Below are 22500 nucleotides of genomic sequence, written 5' to 3'. Positions count from 1 at the left end.
TCAACGGAACATTAAATAATCACGTTAGAATTCCAAATGATGATTCTAGATGCGGCGAAGTTTTTGCACGTCGCCGTTCTGAGCCGTTGCCTCGCCATTAACTTCGCTGAACCGGTCACCTCGTGCGCCGTCATCCCTGACTTAAATTATATAATTTTGTGTCAGTTTTCCAATGGCAGTATTACCCTGTGTGTGTGTGTGTGTGTGTGTGTGTGTGTGTGTGTGTGTGTGTGTGTGTGTGTGTGTGTGTGTGTGTGTGTGTGTGTGTGTGTGTGTGTGTGTGGTGTGTGTGTGTGTGTGTGTGTGTGTGTGTGTGTGTGTGTGTGTGTGTGTGTGTGTGTGTATGTGTGTGTGTGAGTGTGTGTGTGTGTGTGTGTGTCTGTGTGTGTGTGTGTGTCTGTGTGTGTGTGTGTGTGTGTGTGTGTGTGTGTGTGTGTGTGTGTGTGTGTGTGTGTGTGTGTGTGTGTGTGTGTGGTGTGTGTGTGGTGTGTGTGTGTGTGTGTGTGTGTGTGTGTGTGTGTGTGTGTGTGTGTGTGTGTATGTGTCTGTGTGTGTGTGTGTGAGTGTGTGTGTATGTGTCTGTGTGTGTGTGTGTGTGTGTGTGTGTGTGTGTGTGTGTGTGTGTGTGTGTGTGTGTGTGTGTGTGTGTGTGTGTGAGTTCTGTGTAGTGCGTCCAGACCCGCCGGCACCTGCTCGGGACCCTAAAGGTCACAGAGGGAGTCTCTCACTGTCGTTTGGGGTGTGTGTGTGTGTGTGTGTGTGTGTGTGTGTGTGTGTGTGTGTGTGTGTGTGTGTGTGTGTGTGTGTGTGTGTGTGTGTGTGTGTGTGTGTGTGTGTGTACACACGCAGTACCATATCTTTGTGTGTGTGTGTGTGTGTGTGTGTGTGTGTGTGTGTGTGTGTGTGTGTGTGTGTGTGTGTGTGTGTGTGTGTGTGTGTGTGTGTGTGTGTGTGTGTGTGTGTCTGTGTACACGCGCAGTACCATATCTTTATGTGTGTGTGCTTGTGTGTGTTTGTGCGTGCGTCTAGTGTTAGGGTTAAGATTCGGGTTCACAACCAGTGTGTGTGTGTGGGTTTGGGTGTGCCTGTGTCTGTACATATGTATGCGTTGTACTTGTTAGGTTTGTCTGACCTTTAACCTCCACACTGGCGGGAGCAGCCTTCGGCAGGGAACAGAACTTTGACGGCGTTCTTTGATTCCGCAGAAGAACTTTGAACAGAAGGGGTTACGAGACAGGAGCGTCGAGACTAACAACACAGACACACAGAGGGGAAGAGGGGAGCGGAGAGAGAACGAGAGGAAGAGAAAGAGAAACAACACAACATAACCAAAAACGAATTAATTTGTGAATTCAACAGATTAAAATATCAACACAAAGTCATTTCCAGCTTGTGGTGGTACCTGTAGATATCGCAATTTGAAATCTATTTAAAGGCGCACTGTGTAATAATTTTAGTAGTTTAGTAGAATTCCTACTACACATTAACAAATGTGACCTTTTTCATGATTTCTTACAAACACCATGAAATCCTAAATAGTCATTATGACAGGGAAAATTGCACATTTCATACCTGAAAAGGTGGATCTTCTCCATGTCCGCCATTTAGAATTTCCAGAAATAGATTTTAGCTGCAAAACGTACTATACTTTGGTCATATTAGTAAAATATTAGTTTATTACTTGGTAAATATTCATGGAAAGGTCCAATTTGGCAATAGGTAGCACAGCTTCAATGCGCAGCATTATTGCAAACCCTTCTCTGGCCTCAATCCTACACCATGCACCTTTAAACCTAGTTTTACTCAAACTGCATTTGTCATTTTAATTTGAACAACAAATGAAAGGGCACTATATCAGTAATAGTTTATACAAATAAGAGAGAACAGCTAACAAATTAATTTACAATTCCATAAACCAATGCACACATCAAAGGGACATACCTATTCAGACAGTAGAGTCGAGAAGACCCATGTACATCCACACATCAACCTATCAATTGTGTGGTTGGTAACACTTTAGAATGACTACCTATTCACAGCTCTATAAACACTTTATAAATGATGAGCTAATTATCAACAAAATGTTTACAAATGTTTATAAATGGACAAGAAATACTATGTTAACACAGCAGACACAGCACAATCGCATCGGTCCTGAAGGTTTCTCCTCCAAAGACCAGAAGGCATGAAACCACATAAACCACATACAACTCACTCTGGAGAAGTTGATCCCCACTCCACTGTGCACTCCTAGTTAATTTACAAACATTTGTAAATGCTTTCTTAAATGTTAATTATTATTAAAAAGTGTTTATAAAGCTTTGAATAGGTAGTTATTCCAAAGTGTTACCGTGTCGTTTAATGTGCAGAATCAGCAGATCTGTTGCTTAGAGATTTTCAGAACTTTGGCAAACAGCAGAAGAAGAAAGAAAAAAATAGACAATTGACAATTGCCTTCAAATTAATGGAAAGGGGTTGTTCAAATACCTGTACAACAGCACAAAAGACAAAGCTCTACCGTGAAATATTTAAGATTATTTAAAAATTGTAGAAAATGAATGTAAAATGAACCAGTGCCCCCTCTGATAGAATACACAAATTAAGACACAGTAATCCATATACATGCATAAAGAACTCTGACATACTTTGACACAGATCCAGGTAGATCAGCCAGAAATAGACAAATTAGCCCCTTAAAATCTGCACACTTCAGGCTTTACTGGGGCAGCAAGTTTTCTGTCTTTTGGACCTTCTTCAAGCCTTTTTGTTTAGAAGTCTCCACTAAATCCTGAACATTTTCAACAGATGATCAGTGAATATTTCACATAAATTTGCTGTTACCAGAATAGCAATGATCAAGTTGTAATGTATTAGAGTACTAAAAGCCCTGTGCAGTGTTGATGTAGTGCACTACTGTAATAGTAAATTATTTTCAATCACTATTATAGCATTCCATTGGCTGTACAGCGTGCATTATGAGCATACGACACACATGTAATGTATGGTACAGCATGAAAGAAAGACACATTGTCACAGTGAACCATGTGCATAGAAAAAGAAACACACACATTTACAACAACCAGATTTACGATCAGAGAAAAGTGGAACAGATACAGACGAGAGTCAACAGACAGGGCTACGGAAACTTAGCGGGGACACTAAAGGCGGCGGGCGGCGGTCACTCAAAGGGCCTGCCGTCTGCCGGCGCGGCGGTGACTCAGGGCGAGAGCATTATCCATCTTTAGCACTCAGGCTAGAAGAGCACAGGTCAAAGGTCACCCCTAGTGATGTCCCATCCCCTCTTTATAGTTTCGAAGTGAGAGGTCCGCAGACTTAAAAATCCTTTTTGTTTTCTTTCATCATTTCATGGCTGGATTACGTTTTGACTTCACCGTCTTCATCAGATTCTCCTCTGTACACAGTGTGTGTGCGTGTGTACTGTTGGAGAATCTGATGAAGACTGTGAAGTCCAAATGTAATCCAGCCATGAAATAATAAAAGAAAACAAAAAAGGATTTTAAGTCTGCAGACCTCTCACTTCGAAACTACAGTCAGCCTTTGACCTGCACCTTTTCCTGGGATGTGCACAATCTTCACCTTCAACCCCATCATCCCCTCTCTACTCTACCTGCCTGCCCATATCCACCTCAGTCCAACCCGGCCCTTCCATACCGTCTTATCCCCTATGCCAGGGATTTTCAAACTCTGGGCCAGGGCCGAGCGTATTCCAAGTGGGCCTTGAAATCATTTTCTAAAAATCAAAATCATATTTGTGAGTGTGTTGCTCTTGACTATATATTTCATTTTTATAGTTTATTGAGCCACAGTTAGGCTCTGAACATTTGTGAAAATTTCAAGTGAGCCCCAAGTTGAGAAAGGTTGAGAACCCCTGCCCTATGCATTAAGGCCCTTTTTCATTTCGGGTTTACACTCTGAATCGTTTCTCTTTTGCTCTTCATACAACAGTGTTATTTGATGTTGTATCCATCATTTGCATTGACGTCACAATATTACGTAATCGATTTTGCTGGACGGCAGAAGTACACATTCGTACATAGGAATTATATGCAGACGAAGACAACTTTGACCATAAAATACCAAAGAAACACGTAGTTCTTGTATTTAAACGGGATATGTACCTGGCGTTATCAGGCTAGGTTGGCCACGGTGGATGTGTTCAAATCATAGATTTATTCAAATGTATTCTGCTCCACTAGATGGCATAACGCGGACGGGCGGTACGAGAAACTGGGAGAAGAAGAGAAAGTTGTTGCTTGCTTCCAGCCATGAACTTACTCTGCCTGCGATATATTTTTTTTATCCCGTGTTTATTTTCTTCAGTAAAGTTGTGAACTTAAACCAAACCTCTGCATTAGCAAAATAAACACATTTATGCACCGTTTCTTCATTGGTGGCTGGGCACCGCGGCTGCATCCTCTTCTTCGTGGCATGGCACAGGTAAGATAATGCTGCTAACCTAACTTACTAGGCTACAAGACGCACGGTACATTTTGTGTCAGGCATTTCGCAAAGTGGTGTTTTGAAAAGCATATCTTTTCATCTCAGATGTATCTTGTAGGTTAACTTGAATTCTCTCGCTTCGTTTCATCCAAGTGGATTTCATTGTTGTTTCAGCCACGTCTGCACAATGTAGGCAAATATGAAATATAATTCTATATCTTATCTTCTGTTTACTATCCAATATGTTCATTTGTACTGTATTATTATTGACCACTTATGTTACCAGTCCATCACTGCTACCTGTCATGTCTTGCACTTTCTGTCTGTCTGTAATTGTCAGTCCTGTCCTGGCATGGTAGAGAGAAAACGTCGTTTCCCTTGTATGACCATAAGTGACAATAAAAGCTGACTTGACATACTTCAATGTTTCAAATCGGTGTTGCATTACATTGCACATGTAGAAACACATAGGACAGAATGTCGGTTACATACTTTGATTAAATAATTTTGATTTGATTAAATAAATCATTTGAAAAGATGACCTTCACAAGAGAAAGAAAAGCACAACAAACCTGTTATTTATCTTGTATTGTTTTTATTGTTTAGTAATTGCAGGTTCATCAGTCAGGTGGTCAGCACCCAAACTAAAACCATACGTCATGGTGGCCAGGAATTGCATCCCAGCAGCACAGGTAAATACATGACTAGTAAGTTGGGATGAGTGTTATTTTCTGACATTTTACATCACATTTTAATTCAGACAATATTGCCAAGGGAGTCAATTATTCAGTACTGTACCAATACATTACAATGCATGGCTAAATTCATTTAAATAGCATGTTTGTCTTTTCTTTTTTTCTAATTAGATGGGGGAGCCAACATGAAGAGGTGTCCAGAGAGGCTTCTTCCTCTTTGGCTTTGCAGCAGCACCAGGACCTCACCATCAGTGATGCTGTTCATCCATCGGGCCTACCCTTACATTCCTCCCCTGATGCACTGATCACCTGTACCAGTTGTTGGAGTTTTCAGAAGGGCTCTAAATTAACTTTTTTTATTCACTAGTAGCCAAAATGGCTAGTATGTTAATCTCCAAACATACCGGTACATTATATAATGGGTCAAAGTGGCAAGTATGTTTTCTTTTCTACCAGCAAAACTTAATTTTCCCCAGCATTTGGCTGGTGAGCCCTGGTTGTCATTGATGGTGAGTAGCTGTGATAATAAATAACTGAAATGATGAAGTCCATCCAGACATGTCTTGCTTATTTTATTGTACTAATACAACAACGTAGAACATTTTCTGTGAAAGCCCAACTGGGAAACTCCAACTCCCATTGACATTGTGACACAGCACACAAGTGTTCACTGCACGAAATTGCATTTATGCTTCACCCGTGCAAGGGGGCAGCCCCCAATGGCGCCCCAAGGGAGCAGTGTGGCGGTACCATGCTCAGGGTATCTCAGTCATGGAGGAGGATGGGGGAGAGCACTGATTACTTAACTCCCCCCGGGAGTCCAACCGGCAACCTTTGGGATACAAGGCTGACACTCTAACCACTTACCCATGACCGCCTGTCAATCTTCAGTCTAGTCTAACTAATTATATTGTCTCCACTAAATGTATATCTCAGGTGACATGGGTATACTGGTATGGGGATAGTGCTGTATGTAAATAATATTAACCCATTTCAGCCGGCACCAAAATGCCAGCTAATTGCCTATGCCCCTTTTAAGAAAGGTGTCCTCATCCTATAAAAAAAACCCAAATAACTAAAGTCTCTGAAGCACATACAGACATGATATGAGTTTTAAAAGCTAAGACCATCCTCTTGCATTAGAACATGTTAATTCAGCTCTAACATACCCACATTTTTAATCTAAAAAAAATCTAATATGTCATGCCTAAATGCTGTGTCGCTCCAGGCACCTAGGTCAATACAACGAGTACACAGCATCCAGCATCAATGGGTTGACTATTACAGGCCTAGTTCAGATAACCATTTATTAATATAAATAAGTGCTTGCACGTCTATTGTACATGTCCACCCCACAATAGATATCCCCTCCCATCACCTACAAAACCTTGAAATGTATTTGTACTTTGTGTCTAAAAATAAAGTCTTTGAGCCATTGAATGAACTGATTACTACATTGAGTTGGTGTGATTAAGAGGTTGAAATCGGCTAAACTTGACTTGGTGTGCTGGACCTCTGGCTCTTCCATACATCCAATGTGTCATGACATCAGATCATCGCTCTTCTCATCTGGAGAAACAGAAAGATAACACTTAGCTGACACTTATCCAAAGCAACTCCGTTACTCACAGTGAATTGTCCCTGCAGCATGGGGCTTGGTGCCTAGCTCATAGGCCTTCTTCAGCCTGGATGGGAGGTGAAGGGAGAGGTGTAGGATGGGATTTGAACCTGCAACCCTCCAATCGTAATACCACTTCCCAAACCATTAAGCCTCTGATGTGTGGTGACTGATTTCAGAGGGCAGACAATTTGGATGACAACACAACAAAGTGGTGGACTTCATATTAACAACATCGACACTGGTGGGCCTATGCATGTCATTATAAATAGGCCAGCATGGATAAGGTGATTGGCATTTCATGACAGCATCATGCTGAAGAGTAGGCCTACTACTTGGGAAATCAGCGCTAGAGATGTACACATGGTTTATTTTTACATTTGAACCTTAACAGTATGAACGTCATAGCCTTGCTATTTCACCAAGAGCTTTATGAATTCCGTGTTTATGTTACAGCCTGCAATATCTTAGCATACGTCCATCATAGCGTAATGATGCTGATAATTAACGTTAATCATGGAAAGCATCTTACATTGACCACACAGAAAAAGCCACTGAAATTGCACATTAGACTTAAATTAACTAGCGTTCACGAATTAAGAGACAAATGATGATGATACAAAGGATGGCAAATGAGAAACTTACCGTGGTGCTCATCCAGCTACTTGAGTAGGCTAGTTTGATGGTTTTCCAGTTGGTTGCCGCGATTCACCTCAGCTTTCTCGTTTTATTTTGAGATCCAGTGAAAAGTCACGCCTGGGTTGTAACCCTATCTGTTTTTGTAACAAACAGCACAATGGGTGTTCACGGTGTTTAGTTTATCGGCGATCTATGTTACGTTATGAGTTACTAAACGTTGCGAGTCCCATAGGAATCCATTCATCAATGCGGCACTCTTGCCGTCCAGTAGCCGTCCACTAGAACGTTTGACGTCACATGCAAATCATGGATAGTCCATCATTGCTCTGATGTTAATCTCTGTGCTTTTTTCGAATCAGTATTGCACCATACCTTATGACAACTTTTGTTGACAATAATGTGTGACTAAAACGACTCATTACTTCTCTAACCACTCCAAACCGTCTTGTCTCTTGTCTTTCTCCAGGATTGTGGACTGGTGGTGCGGCCGGAGCAACCCTGTGGTCTGGAGCCCTTGCGCGGGGTCAAGTCTTCAGGCGAGGTCCAGGCTGAACATCGGCCTCCATGCACTTCAGGAGATGTGCCTGGTATGGAACACATGCACGCAGGCACGCTTGCGCATGCACGCACACACGTACACACACACACACACACACACACACACACAGACACACACACAAACACACACACACACACACACACACACACACACACACACACACACACACACACACACACACACACACACACACACACACACACACACACACACACACACACACACACACACACACACGTGCAATTTGCTACAATGCAATTTGAAAAAAATCATAAATTGACAAGAACTTAAAAAAGACATAACACTTTACAATGTTCATTTTCACATCCACTCCACTGATTCAGTATGTATTTAATTAATAAGCCACAACTGTGTTAACTGTTCTATCTTATCTGTCTAATTTACTTAAACTATCAAACTGGAATCCAGAAACTTGAGAACGTTGCTGTCGCTAAACTTTTATTTATGTCTAGAGTGATGCTTTATGCATGTGTTGATCATTATGGACAGGAAAATAGCCTCACACCACTTAAACTCTGTCATAAACACACACACACACACACACACACACACACACACACACACACACACACACACACACACACACACACACACACACACACACACACACACACACACACACACACACACACACACACACACACACACACACACACACACAACCACCACCACCACCACCACACAAGATTTTAGCATTGTCTCACACACAGACTATAAATCATCTGATACTTAGCCCTCGGGATCATGGTTTTCATCGCTCCAAAACATCTTGTGCAATTGGCCTGGAATTTAGTTGTACAGTTGGTGTTTTTGCACGCCTATTCACAGCATGCAAACATAAACTGGGTAACTGACATGCTTCCATTGTAAACTTCTTGTTGACTCAAGTTTAGTGCATAAAAAAATGTAGCAATGCGTTGCTAACATTTTTAGGCAAGGGTTAGCATGTATGATACTTGTGTTACATAGCAATAGCTACAGTATATCACGAAAGTGAATACACCCCTCACAGTTTTGCAGATTTTTGAGTATATCTTTTCATAGGAAAGCATTACAGAAATTTAACTTTGACACAATGATTAGTGACCTTTTAATAACATATTTAACTGCTTAAATTTCTTGTTCACTCAGAAAAAAACAAAATACAGCCATTAATGTTTGAACATGTACTCACAAAAGTGAGTACACCCCAGATTAAAATCCGGTAGAGAAGGGGCTATGTTGGCTCGAATCGTCTCGAAATGAAAAGGGATGACAAGGGAGGTCATCAGTGTGCTTTCAACCTTTCTTTGCATTGAACTTTTAAATGTTGAGTCTGCATCTGGCTTAAATAGATTGGTGTGAGATTTGAATGCAATCCTATGGAGAATATCATGATCTGCTTCAGTAGTCACAGTGCATGTTGACATGCATGTTTCTTTTAGGTGTATTTCAGATTGCCAATGTTGACAGCATTCATGCATCCCCAAACCATGTCAGTCCCACTACCATGCTTGGCTAGTGAGAGGATACACCTTTTTTTGTAAAACTCACTTGTTTACCACCACACATGCTTGACACCATCTAAGGCAAATTTGTTTATCTTGGTCTCTTCAGATCACACAACATGGTTCCAGTGATCCATATCCTTGGTCTGTTCATCTCTCTTGAGACCAATATAAACAAATTTGCTTTAGATGGTGTCAAGCAGGTGTGGTGATAAACAAGTGAGTTTTACAAAAAAGGTGTATCCTCTCACTATCCAAGCATGGCAGTGGGACTGACATGGTTTGGGGATGCATGAATGCTGTCAACATTGGCAATCTGAAATACACCTAAAAGAAACATGCATGTCAACATGCACTGTGACTACTGAAGCAGATCATGATATTCTCCATAGGATTGCATTCAAATCTCACACCAATCTATTTAAGCCAGATGCAGACTCAAAATTTAAAAGTTCAATGCAAAGAAAGATTGAAACGCACACTGATGACCTCCCTTGTCATCCCTTTTCATTTCGTTTCATTTCGAGACGATTCGAGTCAACATAGCCCCTTCTCTACCGGATTTTAATCTGGGGTGTACTCACTTTTGTGAGTACATGTTCAAACATTAATGGCTGTATTTTGTTTTTTTCTGAGTGAACAAGAAATTTAAGCGGTTAAATCTGTTGTTAAAAGGTCACTAATCAATGTGTCAAAGTTACATTTCTGTAATGCTTTCCTATGAAAAGATATACTCAAAAATCTGCAAAACTCTGAGGGGTGTATTCACTTTCGTGATATACTGTATAATAGTATTTTTATAGTGCATTATTATACACAATTGTTATTCAACATTCATGTATAGACAAATGAAGGAAATTATAGTGTTTGCATCAACAGCACTTTCTAACTCTCCGATGCTTAACAACTGTTGCCAGTGTGTTTTTGTAAACCAACTGGACCATGACATTTAGAAAACAAACTTGACGCTTCACTCAGATCACAAACAGTATTATTATGTGGAAATGAAATCTAAAGTCAAAAAGGAAAGAAGACAAAACGTTGTGTTTGTCCTGTGACATGAGTATATAAAGTAAAATAATCTTCACATAAGAAATGTAGGCATATTCTGCATGAGCCTTTGTGAATGCCAATGTTCTCACCGGCTTTCTGAACATTAAGGTAAAATCAGGCAAGACTGAGTTATCTTTCACACTAACCAACCGTTAACAAATCCTGGCAAAACATAATATTCTTGGTAAATGTAAGATGAGAAATAGGAAAATGTATTACATTTTTTGGCTTTAGACCATTTCTGTATAAAAAGAAGACAATCCGCACACTTCAGGTCTATTTTTGTGCAAAGAAGCTTTACTTGACTTTACTTGACAAGTCAAGTAAAGCTTCTTTGCACAAAAATAGACCTGAAGTGTGCGGATTGTCTTCTTTTTATACAGAAATTTCTACTGAATCCTGCACCTTCTAAACAGATGAGCGGTGGCCTATCACAACTTGGCTTTAGACCATGCAATGGCATGATGAAATAAAGTACTACACAACTACAAACGAACAACACGGTACATCTTGGGGTTGTGGTAATGGGCATGCCAATGTCACTATACAGTAAATTAAGAAATATCAATATGCCCAAAAAATGTGGGAGATAGAAATGATCGATTAATCCTTTCTGCAAAGAAAACAGATGTTGACAGTAAATTAACGTGGCTTGTCTTTCTGTGACTTTTGGGAAATAGTTTATAATGAAATGGGTTGGAAAAACAATGTTGCAATTATGTAACTAATCCACTATAATTATTATTTAAAATATCTGTTTAAAAGAAAAAAGTGTGGTAAGGTCAGTAAACTGTTTCTGTCACATTTTGTCACTTAACTTAATTCCTTCCTTTAAAATAAAGAGCTGTTGGATGATGTGCCAAAATAGTTGTTATTCTCAATAGTTAATTGTAGGTTATTCTGGATAAGAACATCAGTTAAACAGCAGCCGCAATATAGTGTGAAACATATAACAAATATATATTTTAAAATAATTTCAGGGTTTTTTTGTCTGTATCTGGGAATTGTGTGTGAAATGTTATCAACGCAAATCCCAAATCTAAGTATTGAGCATTGCTGACTAATAAAAAATGAAGAGTTCAGATGCAAAACCCCCTAACTCCATTTCTGAAGACTTGCACTTCTATATTTTTAGAGAATCTAGTTGTTGGTTTGGTTTACATTCATGTACTTGATAATACATATAAATAGTTATATTACATAAATAAAATAAAAAAATATGCAATTTTGATAGCTTTGTAGTGAATAAAAATGAATTAAGATTATTTTCTGAAAAGGCACTATGGGGGTTTTGCATCTGAACTCTTCAAATACACAATCAATTTATTATATTGTTACTACTGTATATTACCGATATAATAAGGTAAAATGTGAAAATTACACTTAAAGGTGTTAAAATGAACAGGTGTTAAAATTAACTTTCTCAACAGTTCAATTCCTGCTGGTTCTAGTTGGGTCCTTGCTGACATGCCTCTCTGTCTGTCTGTCTGCCTGCCTCCCTGCCTGTATGACTCTCTGTCTTGTCTCCCTGCCTATCTATCTGTCTGTTTATCTCTCTGTCCGTCTGTCTATCTGTCTGTCTATCTGTCTGTCTGTCTGTCTGTCTGTCTGCCTGTCTGCCTGCCTGCCTGCCTGTCTGTCTGCCTGCCTGTCCCCCTGCCTGCCTGTCCCCCTGCCTGCCTGCCTGTCTGTCTGTCTTGTCTTGTCTCCAGTGATTGCTGGGTGATGTGATGACCTCTCGGTGTCTGTGTTTCTGTGCCGCCAGGTCGCTGGGTGGTCCCCTGTCTCAGCTGTGCTGACAACAGAACCTGCGATTGGAGGGAGGTTGCCTGGCAACCCGACAGCTGTTACCATCCCGTGCTGGAACGACCGCAACTGCAGCAATGCATGATGGGCCGTAAGGTGAGAGGGACCTCAGGGCCATTTCCATTCACTTTCACTCACATCGGTTCATGCCATTTAACCCATTGATGCCTAAAGCACCTGCATAAAACGCCTGCTGAGTGCCTAAGCCCTTGTTGGGAAAGTTGCCCTCAGCCTATAAAAACCTAAATATCTCACCCTCTGATGCACATAAAAGCAAGAAATAAATTGCATTTAAACCCCTAAGACCCTCGTCTTGCAATAGAATGTGTTCATTCAGCTGTAACATAGCCTACCCATATTTTTATTAATAAAAAAAAGCTAAAATCTCAAGAGCCTGAATGCAGCGTATATGTTGCTCCAGGCACCAAAGGTCAAACAACATATGCAAGTCATCAGGCTAAAATGGGTTAATTGACAGTGATTTGGTTTCAGTTTATTTCACTCCACTTCATTTCACGATACGTCACTCAATTTCAAGTCAAGAGGTCTCCAAGTCAGTGGACCATCTTACAGTTCCTTTGCTGAGGTCTCACTAGATAAGTTGGGTATTTTTTTAAGTATTTTTTGGGGCTCTTTGGCTTTTATTATTACCGGACAGTATCAGAACAGACAGGAAACAATTGGGAGAGAGAGATGGATGAGGGCCGGGAAATGACCCAGGTCGGACTTGAAGTAGGGTCCCCGTGGGCCTGCAAGCCACAGCCCCCTCCAACCCTGGATCTTATGTCAGATCTATACCAGATCCCACAGCAAGGCTAGCCTATTTCCAATATGGCCAATCTGTCATGTCAACAACCAGAGTCATCTCCAGCTGGCTTTGTGTCTACTTGCTGAGCATTCATCTTAGTCACAGAGGAGAGGATTGGTGAAGATAGGAATGATATGAGAATGGGAAGAGAAAGAGGAGACAAGAGTTGAGGAAAGAGGAAAACAAGTACATGTGGAGAAGAGAAGAGAAGAGAAGAGAAGAGAAGAGAAGAGAAGAGAAGAGAAGAGAAGAGAAGAGAAGAGAAGAGAAGAGAAGAGAAGAGAAGAGAAGAGAAGAGAAGAGAAGAGAAGAGAAGAGTTCACGTCACTCAAGAGGTCTCCAAGTCAGTGGATCATCTTACTGTTCCTTGTTGAAGTCTCACTAGATCTGTTCCTCGGCACCAATATACTGTAAGTGAGGCCCAGCCCTAGATCTTATGTCTGCTCCAACCAGGGTTTTTTGCTCCCACTTGTTTTTTTTCCGTTACGTTTCGGGTAATCACATCTGAAGAAGGGTGATTACCCGAAAGGTCAAAATTACACGATTACATGAAAAGTGAGAGCAAAAAAACTCTGGTTGAAGCAGACTTTTTTCTCTTTTTTAAATCTATATCAGATCCCACAGCAAGGCTAGCCTATTTCCAATATGGCCAATCTGTCATGTCAACAACCAGAGTCATCTCCAGCTGGCTTTGTGTCTACCGGCTGAGCATTCATCTTAGTCACAGAGGAGAGGATGGATGAAGATAGGAATGATATGAGAATGGGAGGAGAAAGAGGAGACAAGAGTTGAGGAAAGAGGAAAACAAGTACATGTAGATTAGAGAAATGGAAGAGTAGAGTGGAGTGGAGTGGAGTAGAGTAGAGTAGAGTAGAGTAGAGTAGAGTAGAGTAGAGTAGAGTAGAGTAGAGTAGAGTAGAGTAGAGTTCATGTCACTGAAGAGGTCTCAAAGTTGGTGAACCATCTTACAGTTCCTTGCTGAGGTCTCACTACAGTAGATCTGTTATAAAGAAGAGAAGAGAAGAGAAGAGAAGAGAAGAGAAGAGAAGAGAAGAGAAGAGAAGAGAAGAGAAGAGAAGAGAAGAGAAGAGAAGAGAAGAGAAGAGGACCCAGGTGAAAAAGTGGTTCAATTTAGTACAATAAAAGCACAACTGAAGTGTACTTAGCATGTTAAAAGCGCACTCACACTTTTTGTGCTAAGAAAAAGTATGTTTACAATATGCTTATTTAAAGTGTACTTAAAATTAGATGTAATTAAGTTGCTCTCAAAGAAAGTACACTTTGCGAACCATACATAAAGTGCAGATGTTTGGCTAAAGTGTATTTAGAGGAATATACTAATAGTGTTCTAATAGTGAACTTACTAAAAGTGTATTTTTTAATAACATATTGCAATTGCACTTTTTTTAAGTGCACTTTGATTATACTTCATCCAAGTGACTTCGAAGTGTGATTTTCTATAGTGCGCTTTAAAGTAAATCACTTTAACATATTGGAAGTATACTTTTTCTAAGTGCACCATGATTGTGCTTCATCCAAATATATTCAAAGTGTGCTTACACAAAGTGCATTTACCCATCATGCATCATCATGCATGTACCATCATGTAATGCACTTCTTGGAGCTCAATTTCTCAAACAGAAAGCCATTGACCTCTAAGGAATATCTTTGGTTTGCATGAAAATATTACTCATTGTTTTATTCTGCGTTTATTGTAGGAGTTTTAAAATTTTAAAGTGGTACACAAAAAATGACCATGTTCCCACCGTCATTATGATGGTCACATATATGTTCTGGTATATATAAGCTCACACTTCCCATGACATCATGGTGAGAGGTAAGTTGGAACTAGTTGTTCAAACAAATAATCAAAGGTCATCATTAATGATCAATTCAATTGATTAATTGCAGGTAGGTGGAACAATGAAATAAAGTGAAATGTGTATCTGAAATCTCTGTAACAATGCTATGATTGTAAATGTCAGTCGTGCTAGGCATGCATACTGTATCACTACTGTGACATGTGGCTGTGTGTAATGTACAAGCTCTGAGGACCAGCATGGATTGTACTATTACATTTATATTATTTCATGTACTTGGGAGTGTACTGTAAATATACTTCAAGCATACCTGTTATATATTTACAATACTTAATATGATATACTTTTTACAGACTTAAAATGTTCCAATGTAGTCCAAAGAAGCATGAAGTTAATATACTTTTATTGTACTTCTAGTAACAATAAAATGTTATAGAAGTGTACTCAAGCACACTATTAATGCCATACGAATGCATGAAAAGCGTGTTTGGAGCATACTTTCAAAAGTATGCTTGTAGTGCACTTAAAGTTGTCCAAAAGCGGTGCCAATTTAGCATCCTCAGTGTGCTGCAAGTGTGCTGAAGTACTGCTTTAGTAGTGCTTCAGCGCACTAATAGTGCAATGAAGTGCACTTTAAATCGCCGAAAATAGTACACTTTGTACTAAGTACGGTCAAAAAAAGTACACTTTAAGTATATGGGTTTTTCACCTGGGAAGAGAAGAGAAGAATAGAGTAGAGTAGAGTAGAGTAGAGTAGAATAGAATAGAATAGAATAGAGAAGAGAATAATATTAAATGGTGGAGAGGGAGGAGCTTTGGTATTGGGGATCTCAGTTTCTGTGTCCCACAGAACATTCCAATGAGATAATCAGGAGAGATTTGGAAGTTCTTGGGCATTATGTAGGGTGTGCCTTACATTACACGTGTGTGTAAACATTTTGGATTCGTTGTCAGTTTCCCATGCAGCCATAATATAAGTGGCCGTTCCTTTTCCCAGAGACTTGACCACTCCAGCCAGGCCCCCTCTCTCAGCCTCAGCTGAACCACTGTTCAGTAATGCACTTCCTTAGAGAGAGGAAAAGAGACAAGCTTGACTGACGTCCAGGCAGAGATAAAGTGCTTGGCAAACACATACACAAACTGTCATGTAAGGAGAGGGACCTTGGGATTGAGTGTGTGTGTGTATGTATGGACATGTGTGTTTGCGCGCGTGTGTGCGCGCGTGTGTGAGTGCGTGCATGCGTGCGTGCTTGTGTGTGTGAGCGTGTGAGTGCATGTGTGCGTGCGTGCGTACCTGCGTGTGTGCGTGTGTGTGTGTGTTTGGCACAACCAGACATTTTATGTCAGAGTCTGCGTGACACTTGAGAATACTCGTTTAACCAGAATGCCAATACTGTATGTATGATAATGTGCCATAGATAGAGTGATAGAGTTGAGAATAGAGATTGTAGAGATTAAGAGGTTGTGCGTGCTGATGAGGCCGTGATCAGCTTTTGTATTGATGCAGCCAGAAATTGAGAAAGAAAAGATTGGTGAGAAACTGTAACATGACTTTGCCAAATGCTCCCCAATTTGTGTTGTGATGCTAAAATGCATGTGCACACACACACACACACATGCACGCATACACACACATGCACATACACACATGCACGTGCACACACACACACACGCATGGACACACGTGCACACACACACACACACACACACACACACACACACACACACACACACACACACACACACACACACACACACACACACACACACACATAGAGTTCGGCAGCTAAAACAGTCCGAAACAGTCAAGTTCACTCTTCGGACGTCTTTTCCTGATACTGCCATTAATTACAAGCAAGTTTAGTCGTGATTGGCTTTTGGACATTGTCACGGCGGCAAGGAAAGCCTTTCAGACGGACAGACAGACCGAGACACTTTTGCAGATGTGTGTGGAGTCTGGACATCCCCATGGCTTAGACAGGTCAAATTTGCACACACCAACCGCAAGCCGTTAAATGCCCCTCTCTCTCCCTCCCTTCTTTTGATCTGGACATTTTTTTTGGAAAGACTGTGTGTTCTCTGCTACGCTGTTATAAATATGTTTCCATCCTTGAATTTCAATTAGAGCCCCAAACTGCATATTATATTTTGCAAACGTTGCATGTGCTCATGCAGTACAGTATATGTATAGTAGACCAGAGTAGGTTCTCTTTAAACGTGCACTGTCTAATATTTTCAGCAGTTTCTTTCCAGAATTTATGCTGCCCATGTCACAAATGTTAACCTTTTTTTTTGGTAATACCTATCCCCACCATTACATTTTAAGGATTCATTATGGTCATCAGTTTTCACAAGGAAGAGTGCGACACTGCTTCTTCGCAGTTCTCCTTTTTTTTTTGGTGCTGACTTTTCGGCACTTAGGCCTTCGTCAGAGTAACTTACTGAAGATTCACAAATGTTAGCTTTTCCATGAGTATGTATCACCACCATAAAATTCTAAGTACTCATTATGGGAAAATGGCACTTTTCATACGTGAAAAAGGTGGATCTTTTGAATGTCCAGAAATAGACAATCTATATGAAAAACGTACTGTACTTTGGTCAAACTAGTAAATATTAGTTTATTATTTGTTAAATATCCAATTTGGCAATAGGCAGCACAATTTCAATGACCAGCATAGTTGCAATGCCTACACTGGTCACCATCCTACAAAGTGCACCTTTAAGAGGAAAAAAAAACTAAGCAGAAGTGAAATTAAATTAAACGAAATTCAATTCAATTACTGTAAACTTGACTTCGACCTTCAGACTGACCTTGTTTGAACATTGTACATAATCTCAATAAAGGCCAAGTTAATCCACAATTATTTCAATGAAAAACAAGCATTTTGTGATGATTATATAAAGAAGTCTGACAGTGTGTTTTAAGACGAATGCGTGAATAATCTACTCAGGCTGTGCATGTGTGTGTGTGCCTCTTCAGTTTCTAGGGTTATTTTCCCCTCGTAAACGCAGTGTGTTGATTTATAGCTTTTGTCTCCCTCATCTCACATCATCTCTTCTTTATCTCTCCATCACCTGGTATTTATGGCAGGATTTTTTCTTTTTTACATTCGTTCTTCTCTTTCATTTTTCCACTCTCCAAGGTCAGCATTGTGTGTGTGTGTGTGTGTGTGTGTGTGTGTGTGTGTGTGTGTGTGTGTGTGTGTGTGTGTGTGTGTGTGTGTGTGTGTGTGTGTGTGTGTGTGTGTGTGTGTGTGTGTGTGTGTGTGTGTGTGTGTGTGTGTGTGTGTGCGTGCGTGCGCGTGTGCGTGTGCAAGAGAGAGAGAGAGAGAGAGAGAGAGCATTTCTGTAGAGTGAGCACAGCTGGACACCACCGATAACATCTTGATCACTAGATAGAAAGATATTGAGAAACAAAACAGTGAGACGGAAAGAATAGATAAAAGGAGAAAGGGGTGCAAGGAAGGCCAGAGAATACTGAGATGAGGCAATAGTCTATAGTGGGATTAAAATCAGATGCGTTTCATTGTTTTTGTTTGTTTGTTTTTATTATAACCTCCGCCAAGGAGGTCATGTTTTCGGTCACGTTGGTTTGTCTTTTTCTCTGTTTGTCTATCTGTCAGCAGGATAACTAAAAAAGTTAAGTAACGGATTTTGATTACATTTTGTGGAATTGTTGGAAATGACAAAAGGAAAAAGTGATTATATTTTGTGGAATTTTGACATTCCAGTTTCTAACTCCACAAAAACAAGGCAGAAAGACTTGTAACATGGTCAAATGTTCTATCAAACAGCTTCCTTGGCAGAGGTCTGCACTCTCTGAATGCATTTCTAGTTATTGTGTGTGACAATGGCTATGTTTACATGAGACATTAATTCAGAATTAACTCCATTTAATTCTGAATAAAAAACGTCATATAAACACTTCTTAAATCGGAATTAAATGAAAGATCAAAGGAAACTCGACAGAACTATTTAATTCTGAACTATTAATTCGGGCTTCTTGTATTGTGCATTTGTTGACATTCAGCAAGTTTTTGGACTGCACAGAAGGGTTTTACTTGTTTGCGATATTTAGGTAATTACGCATATCGCCACTCTTGAAATCGCGATTTCGATACATTTTTAATATTGCGCAGCCCTAGTGTCTGCTTTCTCCATCTGTAGTGATTAAGATGTTGTCTGTCTGTTGTCCTCCCCTGGTGTACCTCTTTTTTGTCTGTCTGTCTCTCTTTCTATTATTTCTGGTTCCTCTTACTCTATTCATTCACTATGATTTCTGGTTCTCCTTGCGTGCCTGTGTCTCTGTGTGAGCCCGCGTATGTGTGTGCGAGTGCTTGTTCATGTGCGCATGCGTGTGCATAATCTTGCTCTCAAAAATATCAAGTAAGGGTTCGTTAGATGCCACTGAGCCGGTACAGGAATGGGAAAACTTGTGTATGAGTGTGTGTGTGTGCGTGCATGCGTCTGTGTGTGCGTGCGTGCGTGAGTGCGTGCGCGCGCGCGCGTGTGTGTGTGTGTGTGTGTGTGTGTGTGTGTGTCTGTCTGTGTCTGTGTGTCTGTGTGTCTGTGTGTCTGTGTCTGTGTCTGTGTCTGTGTCTGTGTCTGTGTCTGTGTCTGTGTTTGTTTGGGCATGTATCTGTGTGGTGTGGCAGGCTTGTTGCTTTTTGTACTCCATGCTCCTCTAAGTAACCATGCAATTCTTAGTACTCAATAAGTGCATCATTAGATGTCATTGAGCCATTACAGAAATTGAAAAACTTATGCTCAAATTTACACAAGCTGTGTAAACTATTTGAGAGAAAATAACGCCTTGCAGCAAGTGTAGATAAGTATAATGGCAGAATGCTGGCCAGTAACTTGGCCACTGCACGCACATTACTACTGGATCTATGCTAATGTTATACAAATCGTATACACATATCTCAAGAATGATAGAAAGAATGAATGAAAGAAAAGAGAGAGAGAGAGAGAGAGAGAGAGAGAGAGAGAGAGAGAGAGAGAGAGAGAGAGAGAGAGAGAGAGAGAGAGAGAGAGAGAGAGAGAGAGAGAGAGAGAGAGAGAGAGTATTTGGGTATTTTCTAACCATCTAATCATCGAACTTCTCTCTGTTACCCTATTGTTACCCCATTAATGGTATTTACTTTGTAATTACCTCCTTTTTACCCTTTAGATACTATGTAACTTCTTTCTGTTACCCTGTTGTTACCCAGAAAGTACACAGTAATTACATTATTATGTAATTATTATACTATATTAATACTTTTATTATTATTATTATTATTATTATTATTATTATTATTATTATTATATTGGTGAACACATACACAGTACATTGTAAATATTCCAGTTTGTAGCCCAGGAGCTGATTTCCATCTGTACTCCAATAGGCAGGTTATATGTTTATGAATAAAAGACACAAAAGCATCTTGAGAAATGACATGAATTCTTAAATCTTATTATATCTTCAGTTGATACCGTAGAAGATTTGCACATGCTCTCTTTTAACATTTTGCTATCGTATGAAACAATTTGGTTATTTGTATAATTTTGAAACATGCTGTAGAAATGTAATGGCAAAACCTGCATTCGAATGGCAGGAAATATTGATAATTGGCCAAATTATCATTATTTTTGTGTGTGATCATTGTCTGTGTGTGTGTGTGTGTGTGTGTGTGTGTGTGTGTGTGTGTGTGTGTGTGTGTGTGTGTGTGTGTGTGTGTGTGTGTGTGTGTGTGTGTGTGTGTGTGTGTGTGTGTGTGTGTGTGAGAGAGAGAGAGAGAGTGGGGGGGAGACACACACACACATACTATGTGTATGCGTTATGTATAAATAGATTAATACATGATTACTGTATTTTATGCTTTGACAATATATTTCCTTGTTGTCATGCTAATAAAGCTTATTGAATTTGAATTTGAGACAGAGAGAGAGAGAGAGAGAGAGAGAGAGAGAGAGAGAGAGAGAGAGAGAGAGAGAGAGTAAAAGTCTTTCTATCTACAAGTGTGTGACTGAGTGTCTGCTTTGGTGCGCATGTGTGTGCCTGGCGCCATGCGTTTGTGTGAATGTGTGTATACATCTGTGTGTGCTTGTGTGTGTGTGTGTGTCCACGTAGGCTATGTGTAAGTACGAATGTGTCTGTCTGTGGGCCGGGCCCTGTCTGCGTGTGTGTGATCTGAGTTAGACAGATGAGCGAGAGCGAGAGCAAGGGGTGGCAGACGGACGGCGGCTTCTCTTGAGTTTGACTTAACAGTTGTTTCCTGTCCGTCCTCCGTCCACAAGGATGGATTACTGCACAGGGCCTACGGGGCCCAGGCCCAGGGGCCCAAGAGCCAAGGGGGGCCTCCTGAAGCCCAAGTCTCTATATTTCCATTCTCGTATTGCGTTAAAAGCACACTTTTACTAACTATATCTTCAAATTGTCTAGGGATTAAAACCCTGAACCCCGAAAAATATAGGGTCTCTAACATCGGGTCTAAAACCCTAAATGTTTTGGTAAATGAGCAGCACCCATTGAGGGGGGCCTTTCTTGTCGTCTGGCCCAGGGGCCCACAGACTCATGATCCGTCCCTGTCCGTCCGGCCACTGCAGATTGATGGGAGCAGGGAAGCCGGAGTGAGATGTTTTTTTGCCGTCGCCACGGTTACAGGTCCACAGACATTGTTATGGTTGGGGCAGGGTGCGTTGCCACGGTAACTGCCCCCGTGCCGCTGAGCCCGGTGTGGAGGTGCGGAGAGGCGGATGACAGATTGCCGGCCTATCAAATATTTTACAGTGGGGTGCTGAGGAGGATCAAACGCGTGGTATAAAATAACATTGGAGCGCCTTCAAGAGTTATGACTGGTGGGCCTTCACAAAGACTTATGATAGCGCCTAAGCGAACAACCACTTCACGTTTGTTAACTCGTATTTATTAGTACTTTTGTTCGTTATTTAGGAAAAAGGTTGATTAGCACATTTCTCAAACACATGAAATAGGATATAAAATAAGATTGGAACACCTTTGTACAACAATTATAACTATCCCTTCACTATGATGTTAAGATAACATCTTAGTGAAGATTTACTTTGTATTGACGGCATTGTTGACTTTTAGTTAATACTTTGTAAAGTCGTCATTAAATTCATCCAACTTTTACACAATTTCTTATCTCTAAATTATTTTAAAAGTATATTTTTGGTCAAGTCTAACCATGTCTTTCTGACTGTATCTTGTTTATCTGCTTTAACATTGTAGGTGTAAATATGATTTTCTGATAATAAAATAAAGTAAAACAATTCTGATAAGAAATGAAAATAGAAATATTAAAAGAGCACTAAACTGCCTCTGAGCTCTAGAATAAATCTGTTTTGATTCAATATTCTAAGAAGACATTTGAAATATGTTTTAAATTGATAAAAAAAAAAAATCGGTTACACTTTACTTGAGGTGTCGCTGCATAACACTTTCATAGCAGCTGGATTCTGTGGACTGTTTCATAAGCTATTCATACCAAACCTTTCATAGACATGGAAGAAAAATAGCACAGC

General features: G+C 40.3%; 1 protein-coding gene and 2 long non-coding RNA genes across 3 annotated transcripts in view; 2 read left to right on the top strand and 1 right to left on the bottom strand.

Moving 5' to 3' along the window:
- Positions 1–22500, top strand: part of cped1 (cadherin-like and PC-esterase domain containing 1) — a 209425-nt gene that overhangs the window by 169177 nt on the left and 17748 nt on the right. The window contains exons 20-21 of the mRNA XM_063217755.1: positions 7880–8000; positions 12299–12435. Of these exons, the coding sequence (XP_063073825.1) occupies positions 7880–8000; positions 12299–12435 (258 nt within the window). The remainder of the gene's footprint in view (positions 1–7879; positions 8001–12298; positions 12436–22500) is intronic.
- On the top strand, positions 4387–5560 carry LOC134464655 (uncharacterized). The gene is made up of 3 exons (XR_010037995.1): positions 4387–4458; positions 5068–5153; positions 5328–5560. It is a non-coding gene; the product is annotated as an uncharacterized LOC134464655 (long non-coding RNA).
- LOC134464654 (uncharacterized) lies at positions 6592–7703 on the bottom strand. The gene is made up of 2 exons (XR_010037994.1): positions 7420–7703; positions 6592–6725 (listed from the first exon to the last, which is right to left on the bottom strand). It is a non-coding gene; the product is annotated as an uncharacterized LOC134464654 (long non-coding RNA).

This window comes from Engraulis encrasicolus, chromosome 15 (genome assembly GCF_034702125.1).
Source record: "Engraulis encrasicolus isolate BLACKSEA-1 chromosome 15, IST_EnEncr_1.0, whole genome shotgun sequence".
Taxonomy (NCBI): domain Eukaryota; kingdom Metazoa; phylum Chordata; class Actinopteri; order Clupeiformes; family Engraulidae; genus Engraulis; species Engraulis encrasicolus.
Note: the sequence above shows the minus strand (reverse complement) of the source record. Positions and strands in the feature narration are given on the sequence as shown.